The 10,778-nt window shown below is 37.4% G+C and overlaps 1 protein-coding gene across 1 annotated transcript in view; it reads right to left on the reverse strand.

Annotated features, from left to right (window-relative positions):
• Window positions 1-10,778, reverse strand: part of LOC102875941 (chromosome unknown open reading frame, human C10orf107) — a 195,586-nt gene that overhangs the window by 156,030 nt on the left and 28,778 nt on the right. The window contains exon 5 of the mRNA XM_006889059.1: window positions 1,784-1,856. Within this exon, the coding sequence (XP_006889121.1) occupies window positions 1,784-1,856 (73 nt within the window). The remainder of the gene's footprint in view (window positions 1-1,783; window positions 1,857-10,778) is intronic.

Here is a 10,778-nt window from a genome sequence, read left to right on the forward strand (position 1 = left end):
CCCCGGCCCAGTTCACTCCTCTCTTTGAAAAGAAAAAGATAAACTTCTACCTTGGTATGCAATTCCCCCCACTGCAACCCCAATGCACTCGGCTATGCAAACTTAATTCTGGATTCCTGTGATAATCATAATATGCTATCATTTATCACTTTTAAACTGTTCTCTCCCTCATCTGTTTCAATTCAGTATACATAATTTCTCCAGTTTTTCTCTGTCTTACCCCAACCCTGATGTCAACGACCCTATTTTTTTACCCTCCATCCATCCTCACCTCTGTGCTCCCACACAAACCTTTGATCCTCAATACACATTTTAATAGTTTTCTATTTATACAATAATGGTCTTACACAGTATTTTTCCTAATGGGACTGAGTTAGTTCACTTAGCATAATGCTATCCAGGCCCTCCCAAATTAGGTAGTAATTTACAAAATCATTACTTCTGCTTGCTGTATAGTATTCCATCGTGTGAATATACCATAATTTCTCAATCCATTCGATTGTGGTTGGACATTTGGTCTGTTTCCATGTTCTTGTGATGGTGAATAACACTGCCATGAACATTAGTCTTAAGATGTTGTCCTACCTAAAAATTGGGAGCCCTGGTGGCCTAGTAGTAAGAAGTTGTGCTACAATCTGAATGCACATGGTTCAAATTCACCAGCAGCTTCATGGGAGAAGAATGGGCAATCTACTCCTGTGTGATTAACTGCCTCTGAAAAACTCATGGGTCAGTTTGACTCAAAGGTTCACAACAAAAACAACATCAGCAACAACAATTAAAAATACATCATGTTCAAGACTATTCTGTAGGAAAAGACTATGTCAATGGATGATAGAGATTGAGAGATCATGCTGCTTAGACTGCTGCTTCTGGGTCAACTATAAGATATCAACTGAGATCCATTATACTATGTGCTGTAGTAAGAAAACAGAAGATAATCCTGCCTTCAGGAAAATTATCCTTGAGGTGCATCAACTATATCAAACCACAGATACTTACAGAATAGTGTAAGACAGTGCTTATTTACATGCTTATTAGTGTGGTAAGAGTAACTTGAATTGACCATGAAGAGACCAGTTGGAATAAAATAATAGAACATGCTTAGACAGTTTACTGAGACCCTTCATTTGAGATGTGGTGCACTCAACGAAGTTCTTCTTTGAGAAAGGAGGATTTTGAAATTAAGCCTTAAACAGTGTTGCTGTTGTGTACTGTTGAGAACTGACCCCCCAGTGGGTTTTCAGAGGAATAAATCACAGGGGAGGAGAGCACCTGTTATTCTCTGGTGGAGCATCTGGTTGACTTGAAACACTTACATTTGCATTGGCAGTGCAATTCCTTACCACTTAGTCCACCAAAGCTTCCTCACAATGAGTAGACGGAAAAGAACTATTCAATTAGAAGATATTTAGCTGATTATTTTATCTTCTTAATTTTCCTGGTTTTTGTCAGCCTGAAGAAATATATCCCTTATTCAATTGAGTTTTATCAAATAATCCATAAATACATAAATGTTATTTAACAAGTCTTTTTTTATTTTTAAATTTTCTACTATTTTATTTACAAAATTCTAATATAGTCTTTTAATGCCAAAGATAGCTTGTTTTCTTAATCCCAAGCTCATTTTATATAATTATTCTTTTTGTAAACTATTAGTTGGTTGTATTAATACTTGAGTAATCTAGACAAGAAATTGCTTTCGGCAGTTAAAGACCCAGATGCTGATCAGTATGCATTAAGTGATACAGCTTAATTTGCTCCACCTAAAAAAATTACTTACCTCAATTCCCAACAGGATTTCTTCCCTGGTACCACAGAAGAGAAACTCATATAGCTTGTAGTGCTGAAATAAGCTGAAATACAAAAGAAATGTGCAACTCTAGTGACTCTATTTCAGAGGAAAAAAAGAAATATATCTGTATATTCATTAATGAAAAATTGTTTAAAATGATTGTGTGAGGGAGTTCTGGTTGCCTAATGTGTAAGGAATTGTGCTGCCATCCCAAAGGTATGTGGTTCAAATCCAACATCTCTCCTCAGAAGAAAGATGAGCACTCTTCTCCCATGCAATTTACAGCCTCTGGAAAACTCACTGGAGGGTCAATGAGTTGCTTCTGACTAGATTGAAATGAGTTAGAGTTGAGTTCAAGACTTAAATACTAATACAGAGTTAGCTATCTTATTGCAAAAGAAATTATTTGGACATGTTAAAAAAGTGAAAGTCTATATTTTAGATGTTGAAAATGTAACCGAATATTTAAAATAATACCAGCAAATTTATCTGTGTTGAGTAAAGGTTTAGGATAGGGACAATTGAATTTTATTCTGGATTTTCCTGATTTAAAAATCAAATAATGCACATACCTCTATATAATCTCAAATATACATTATTTTTTAATGTTTTCCTCTATACTGGAATAAATTTCCATCTTGTATGAAAGGCAAGCATGAAATTTTCCAGTAAAAAATTTCATATTTTTTTATAAGAGAATTCTCCTTCTTTTATTTTATTTTATTATTTTTGTGTGAGTGTACTGTCAAATCAGATCTGGCTGGTACAGGAGGAGATTGCCCCTCCTTCCCCGGCAGAGCATCTGGTGGATTCGAACCGTGCACCTCTGGGGTTGTAGTTGCAGCTCCTTAACACTAGGCCACCAGAGCTCCCCTAAAATTCCATATTTGATTTTCATATGGATCACTTCCTTTCCCTTGCCTTAATTCTATAAAGATTAATCTCCAACAACTCCTGAAAACAAATGTAAGATGAACTGAAATTCCTTTAGAGAGGGCTGATTTTCCTGACCAACATTAGCTCACAAACAGAAAGGGAAGGAGTAAGAAAGCTCTAACAACCTGCTCTGCAAAAATCACAGCCGTGAAACTCTTATAAAGTGGAATTCTACTCTGAACCATAAGGGGTCGCCATGAGTCAGACTCATCTCAACAGCAGCTGCCCAGGCTTTCTATCAGTCACTTCCTTTCATATCCCTACACTGTATCATGATTAAATGACTCTCTAAGAACATTTGAAAAGTGATGTAAGATGAACTGAAGTCCTTTTAGAAAATGTCTGATTTTCCAGTAAAATATTAGGTCACATCTGAAGGAGAGCAATTAACTCAAGAAAGACCTTTCCCTTCATTTCTATCTTAAAAACTAGGTTCTCAATGTATAAGAATTGCCAAAAGCCAAAAGCAGTCCTTACAACAAATATTTTTTCAGTAAGTTTAGATTTCAGTGATCTATTATTACTGGGAGTTTAAAGTTTCCTGGAAGGCTAACTTCTAATATCCTATTTGTAGTAATATTTGAATTTTTCTAATTCTCTTCCTGCTGGCTGAGAAAATGAACAGATTTATAATATAGTAAAATGCCCAAGAACAAAAAAGTAGTCTTAGTGGTTTCTTTTCTCACTCTGGTGCCTTTTACTATTTAAGAAAATTGATTTTAATATAGCTGAGGAATTAACATTTACAAAATGTAGCTACGGAGCATGTATAATAATGGCTTCTCCTGAATGTTGTAATGGATCAAAGTTTCAATTCATTTGAAATCAATGAAGAAATCCTCAGGCAGCTGGGCTTCGGAGTTCTATTAGAAGTTGATTCTCGCTTCTAACACAATCCATTAAAAAACTGATGGGTGTGCAGAGTCAATCATGGTATTTCTTTTTGGGGGAAACCATGAATGTTCAAATTACTCATCAACATTCAGAAAACTAACTTAGCTTTTGACATTCCTTTGATTTGTTGGCTAGAAAATATGTCAAGATTAGTGAAGTCTGATCATTCAATGAAGCAAGATAAATTCAAAGTCGACTTTTCTTGTACTGGTTACCTACAGCTTTGAGCTCAAAAGCATTTCATTGGCAATAAATAACTGACGCTGAATAGAAAATACCATGGACTGCATTTTGGAAAGAACTTGGCTTCCTTTCACTGAACTAGTGAATACTGTTTTCCTTTACTGTGTGCCACACAAAGAAATTAATTTCTAAGTCTTCCTTCCCACAATTTCATATTCTTTCAGTCTTCCTCTCCTCATTGCATATACAAACAAGATTGTCCCAAGCCAATGTGGCCTAGTGGCAAGAAACTGTGCTACAATACTGAAGGCATGCAGTTTGAGACCACCATGAGAGAAGGATGGGCAATCTCCTCCTATGTGATTACCTGCCTCTGAAAACCAACTCTATGGTAAACAACACCACAACCATTAAAATAAGATGTATGGCTTGGGTGCAGTGGACAAAGATACATTTGTTGTTGTTGTATGCCATTGGGTTGGAATTGACTCATAACTGACCCTCCAGTGGATATTCAGATGGAGTAGATTATATGGGCTATTACTCAATTTTCTCCTATGGAAAAGCTAATGGAACTCCTTGTCCAATAGGCCACCAGAGGTCCCTCAAATACACAGAGCTGAGGTTTTGCCTCATCTAGGTCTCGGGTGAGATGAGGGAAACACTGTAGAGGGTGTTTATCTCGGGGTCTGGCCAAGGTATCGCCCTTGCTTCACTTTAGTCAGGTGGACAAATTCAAGCTCCTAGACTCTTCAGTCTACCATCTCATATTATGCCTAAATGGAGAAAACATGCCCAGAATACAAACAGATCAGGACATCCTTCTCCATGTCAGGAAGTGTGGTGCCGTGTGTGCACAGTGCCAGGTCTGGTTCTGTATATTGGGCACATACCTGAATGTATTAAATTCACTTAATTCCCACAAAGTAGGTAGAATGTACAATTACAGATACATACCTAGATCTGATAAACACCCACAGGATGCTTTATATTAAATGCTGTATTGGTATTTATATTTGTATAACTTACATACCCAGACCTTCAATGTGAATGTTTGTGCATGCAAAAGTAGATTTTCCAGTATTTAGAGTAATACGACGTGAAGACACATAGTTCAGTATTTTTTTTTTCTAAATTACAGTAAGATGACCAAATATTCCATTTGGAATCTATTAGGAGTTATTTGTTGTTAGATGTCAAGTAAATTGTTTCTCATAAGGACTTCATAAACAACATAATGAAACATGGTCCTATTCTGTGTCATCTTCACAATCATGGCGAGGCTTGAGCCTATTGTTGTAGTCACTGTATCAATCCATCTCCTTGAGTCTTCTTTTTAACCGGCATTCTTTTTACCAAGCTTTACATCCTTATCCACAGTCTCATCCTCTTGATGACATGTCCAGAGTACCTTAGATGAAGTCTCACCATCACTCCTTCTAAAGCACATTACAGCTGTATGTCTTTGGAGATGTATGTTTTCCTGACAGTCCAGTGTATATTCAGTATTCTTGCACTCTGTGATAAATCTCTTCTTCTCTACTCATTGTCCAGCTTTTGCATGCATTTGTGCATATGTGGTGAATGAAAATATCAAGTTTCGGTCTTGGGTTAGGTGCCCTTTAGTCCTCAAAGTGACATATTTGCTTTTTTTTGTTTGTTTGTTTGTTTTTTAACAACAACACAAAAACAACCAACCCTGTTTATTAAGATTTGAGAGAAAGTTTACAGAGCAGAACAAACTGTTCTTAATTGTTCTTAACCATTTTGTTTTATGACATTGACTGTGGTCCCCACAATGTAAAAGAACTTTCCTCCCTTCTTCCTTCTGTTTACTGTTTCCATTCATCTTCTTATTGTATCTTCGTCAGCCCTGTTGTGCTTGCATTATTCATTGTTATAAGGAGTGTGTACCTCTGCAGTGTTATTGCTCCCTCTACGGGCTAGTCCACTGCTTCTCTAGAAGTGGAGGCATGGGAGTTAGAGAAATTCCAGTTCAGAAGGGTACGTGGGCCCATAATGATGGGAGCTCTACCAGTCTCTATCAGATCAGTAAGTCTGGGCTATTAAACATGATTTGCATTTTGTTCCACATTTCTCTCCCTCTCTCTCCAGAACACTCTACTATGAGTCAGAGTGATCAGCAGAAGGAGCTGGGTACAATGTAGTTCTAGTCAAATTTGAGGTGCAAGTGGTTCCTTAGCTGGTTGGAGAAATTGTTTCTATGATTCATTGATATTCACCACCCTTCTTTGCTTTGAACCAGTGGGAGGACAATAGCTACACAGTAGATGGCAGCCTGAGAGCTTTTAGGATACCAGTCACTATTCTTCAAAGTAGGGTGTGTTCCATTGTCTCTTCGCAATACACACTGTTGCTTTTAACACTACACACAGGTCTTTTGCAGTAGGTTTTCCTAGTGCAGTTTGTTGTTTGATTTCTTAACTACTATTTACAAGGGTCCTTAATATTGATAAAATAAAAGGAAATCATTGACAAATTGTTTTTTTCCCACTTTACTGTGCTGCTTCTTGATCCCATTGGATGAATTGTTACTTTCTTTCTGGAAAATAATTACCATATTAAAATCTGTAGTTGTTGGTCTTCATTGCTGCTATTCTTAGGTGCTATTGAGTTAACTGAAACTCAGACTGACACCTTAACAATAGAGCTGAACCCTGTCCTGTTCTACACCATCTTCATGGTCTATGATAACGCACTGTTAGTCTCTGCATCAATCTATCCTGTTCAAGGGCTCCCTCTGTTTCTCCAATCTTCCACTTTCCCCGCATGATGTAATTTTCCAAGAACTGATCTTTCCTGACAGTGTGCCCAAAGAATGTGACAGAAAGTTTCAATATCCTCTAAGGAGGACCTTGCTTGCCCTTCCTCCAAGACAGACTTGATTGTTCTTTTGGCATTCCATGGGATATTCAATCTATAATCCAAAGCAACAATGCAAAAGCATCAATCCTTCTTCTGCCCTCTTCTGTCAAATTTTCAGCTATGCAGGAAACAACAGAAAATTTCTTTCTTGGCTTAGATGAGGCACACAGCTTTTTTGCTTTCTTCTTCTTTTTTGTTTTCTTTCTTCTAAGTGTTACAATCCTCACAGGATGACTTGGCAGCCCACTTTTTAAAATTTTGTGTTTGTTTCAATTTTGCAGTTTCTTTTTTTAAAAAATTAATTTCATAGACATTGTGTTCCAAACAATCATTCATATACGTTGTGCTTTGTAAAATTAATTACTACTGACCTATGATTATTATTCCCCGTCTTTTCAAGTCCCCATTGGATTTTTCCTATACTTACACACACACACACACACACACACACACACACACACACACACCACCTTTTGACTCTGCCATCCTAGTGATTTCTCCCTTCCACATTTTCTGCCGTTTGCCCCATTTTCCCTTCCTGGTTTGGACACTTACACACATCTTACTAGTTATCCTTCTATTTTTACAATAATGGGCTTATGCAGAGTTTGTCCTTATGAGACTGATTTAGTCCACTCAGCATAAGGCTCTCCAGAATATCATGTTATATAGTACTTTATGAAAGCGTTGTTCCTTAGTACTTCACAGTATTCCAATTGTGTGAATTTCTCACTGTATCTCCATCCATTCATTTGTTGATGGACATTTGGGCTCTTTCCATTTTCTTGTGATTGTGAATAATGCTGCTGTGAACATAGGTGTACATGTCTCAGCTCTATATTCCTCAGAAAATATCCCTAGCTGTGGAATAGCTGGGCCATATGGATGTCTCTATTTAGCTTTTCAGGCACATGCCAAACTGCCTTCCAGAGTGGTGGTACCATTTTACAATACCACAAATAGTGTATGAGAGTTCCAATCTTTCCACAACTTCTCCAACATTTATTACTTGCTCTCCTGTTAAACTTTGCCACTACTATTGGGGTGAGACAGCGTCTCATTGTGTTTTGATTTGCATCTCCCTGATTGTCAGTGATTTGACGCTTCTCCCTGCCCCCCACAAATCTGTTGGTCATGCAAGTTTTCCTTTTTGAAAAGTCTTTCCACATATTTTGGTCATCTGTTATTGTATTATCAGTCCTTTTCTTGTGGAGGCCCTGTAGTATTCTGCATGCTTTTATTATGAAACCCTTGTCTGAGATGTCATTGCCAATGTTTTTTACCAGTCTGTAATTTTCTAGATTGCATTTTCACATATTTCTGTTATTTCCTGTATTGTGTTGCTTGTACTCTCTTTGTCTTGTGATGATTTTTTTAAAAAAAAATTATTGTACCTATCTTTTTTTTTATGGTTTCAAGTCTTTCTTACAGCATTTGCAATTTCTTCAATAGTTGCTCATGTAACTCCATGTCAGTATATTATTTTCTGGCTGTCTTTCTCTTGAGTATTAGCTTAGTTTATGGCTCCAATTCTTTCTTCTGTCATTTGTAACTTCTTCAGTAGCTGTTCATAAAACTCTATTGATGTTGTTGTTGTTGTAGTGAGTTCTCATTGAGTATGATTCATAGCGACCCTGTGAACAAAAGATCTGAACTCTGTTTTATCCTGTGCCTTCCTTAGACATCGTGACACACAAGAGCCCTTTGTGGCAGTCACTGCATCGGTTCACCTGGTGGAGGGTCTTCCTCTCCTTCACAGACCCTCCACCCTTCCTATCATCTTGTCCTTCTCCAAGGAATAGCTCCCTCTTGGCAACAAGGCAAAAGTATGTGAAGTGAAGCCTGGTCAATCTTTTCTCCAAGACCACTCTGGCTGTACCCTCTCTAAGACATATTGTTCTTTTGGCTGCCATGGAGGCATCAATTCTTCTGCCACCAATATTTGCTGACCAGCTCTCAGATGCATATTATAGAACTCTACATTGATATCATTGATATATTTCTTCTCTCTCCCTGTCTCAGGGTTATTTCTTGAGTCTGCGTTTTTTTTACGAGAAGGCTTGCTTTGGTTTTTTAGGTTTGTTTAGGTTTTGTTTTCCATAATGTCTGAAGCTTATGCTGTTCTTCTTGGTATGTGTTGGGCCATTTCTGTTGTGCCTGTGTAGGCTTTTGACAGTTCCTTATCTTTCTGATGCTACCGATAAGTTCCAAATGTAAATTGTTCCTTTTATTACAGAGGGCAACTTTCTCTACCCAAAGTTCTTTCTGGTCCTGTGCAGTGTGGAAGCACTATCTTTCCTAAAGTCTTTTAAGTCCTCTTTGTTCTGTACTGCAGATGGCAAGAAACTACCTCACCTCCCCAGGTGAGATACTTTGTCTTTGGGGTAGGAGGACTCAGAATATCTGTACAAGAACTTTTTGGTCGTGATTCTGATTCTAACAGAATCTCACCTGGCTGCTGCCTGCCTTTCCTAAAGTCTGTTAATGTCCTCAGTGGTCTGTAGTATGGCTGGTAACTTGGTTCCCCTGACTGATGTACTTCCTCTCCAGGGAAAGGGAAGGCAACTCCTGATACCTGTAGATGCCCTTTATTGTCCCAAGCGCATTGTATTTTCACATTTTTTTTAAAAAATACAATTTTTATTTTACATTTGTTTGTTTACAAAGTTCATATGTACTGTTTTTCGCTCTCTACTTTTCCCATCCTTCCTACTACTCATCAAATTGCATGACACTATTATTATTCCCTCTGCCATACCTCACTCTCTCTACTCCAACCCTTCTCCCCTTGGATTCTCATACACATTTTACTAGTTATCTATCTGTACAATATTGATCTTATACAGTGTTTATTCTTATGAGATCGAGTTAGTTCACTTAGCATAATGTTCTCCAGTCCCTCCCAAGTTAGGGGGTAATTTACAAAACCATTGCTCCCACATGCAGCATAGTATTCCATCATGTGAATGTACCATAATTACTCAATTCATTCGATTATGGTTGGACATCTGAACTGTTTCCATGTTCTTGCTATGGTGAATAATGCTGCTACAAGCACTGGTGTACAAATCTATATTTGTGCCTCAGTTCTAATTTTCTCAGGGTATATTCCAAGCAGTGGCATAGCTAGGTCAAATAGAATTTCAATGTTAAGTTTTTTGAGGAAAAACTAGACTTTCTTCCAGAGTGGTTATATCATTTTACAATAATACCAACAATGCTTAAGAGTTCCTATACTTCCATACCCCCTCCAATATTTATTACTTGCTGTCCTGTTAAACTTTGCCATTATTCCTGGGGTGAAACGGTATCTCATTGTAGTTTTTATTTGTATATCTCTTATTACCAGTAATTTTGAGCATTTTTTTCAGTGTCTATTGGCCACCCAAATATCTTCCTCTGTGAAAAGTCTTTCCATGTTTTTTGCCCATTTTGTAATTGTGTTATCAGTCTTTTTCTTGTGGAGACCCCTATAGGATTCTGTAAACTTTTGATATGAGACTCTTGTCTGAAATGGTATTGCCAAATGTTTTTTCCCCAGTCAATTGGTTTTTTCTTCACTCTGTTGGAAAATGTTTTTGATGCTCACAGGGATTTAATCTTGTAATTGGCATACGTCCTTATCACACTGGAGAGGCACATGTGTCAATGTAGCAAATGTTTTGATTCTGATTGGTCGTCATGGATTTTGATTGTGGATCCAAGCAAAATAAAGCTGTTGACAACTTCAATCTTTCTCCATTTATCATAATGTGGCTTTGTGGTACAGTGGTGAGGATTTTTAGTTTCTTGATGTTGATATGTAATCCATATTGAAGGCTGCAGTCTTTGATCTTCTGCAACAAGTTTTGCAAATCCCCCTCAATTTTCTCAAGCAAGATTGTGTCATAGCACATAATAGAAGAGTTGTTGATCAGTCTTCTTTCAATCCTGATGCACATTTGTCATGTAGTCCACCTCTTGAGTAATTTGCTCAATATATAGTTTGAATAGGTGTGAAAAAAGGATACAACCATGATATACACCTTTCCTGATTTTAAATCATGCAGTGTTCCCTTGTTTTGTTTGGTTCCTTTGTTTTGTT

Source organism: Elephantulus edwardii, unplaced genomic scaffold (assembly GCF_000299155.1).
Source record: "Elephantulus edwardii isolate Elephantulus edwardi_28Jun2011 unplaced genomic scaffold, EleEdw1.0 scaffold00074, whole genome shotgun sequence".
Taxonomy (NCBI): Eukaryota; Metazoa; Chordata; class Mammalia; order Macroscelidea; family Macroscelididae; genus Elephantulus; species Elephantulus edwardii.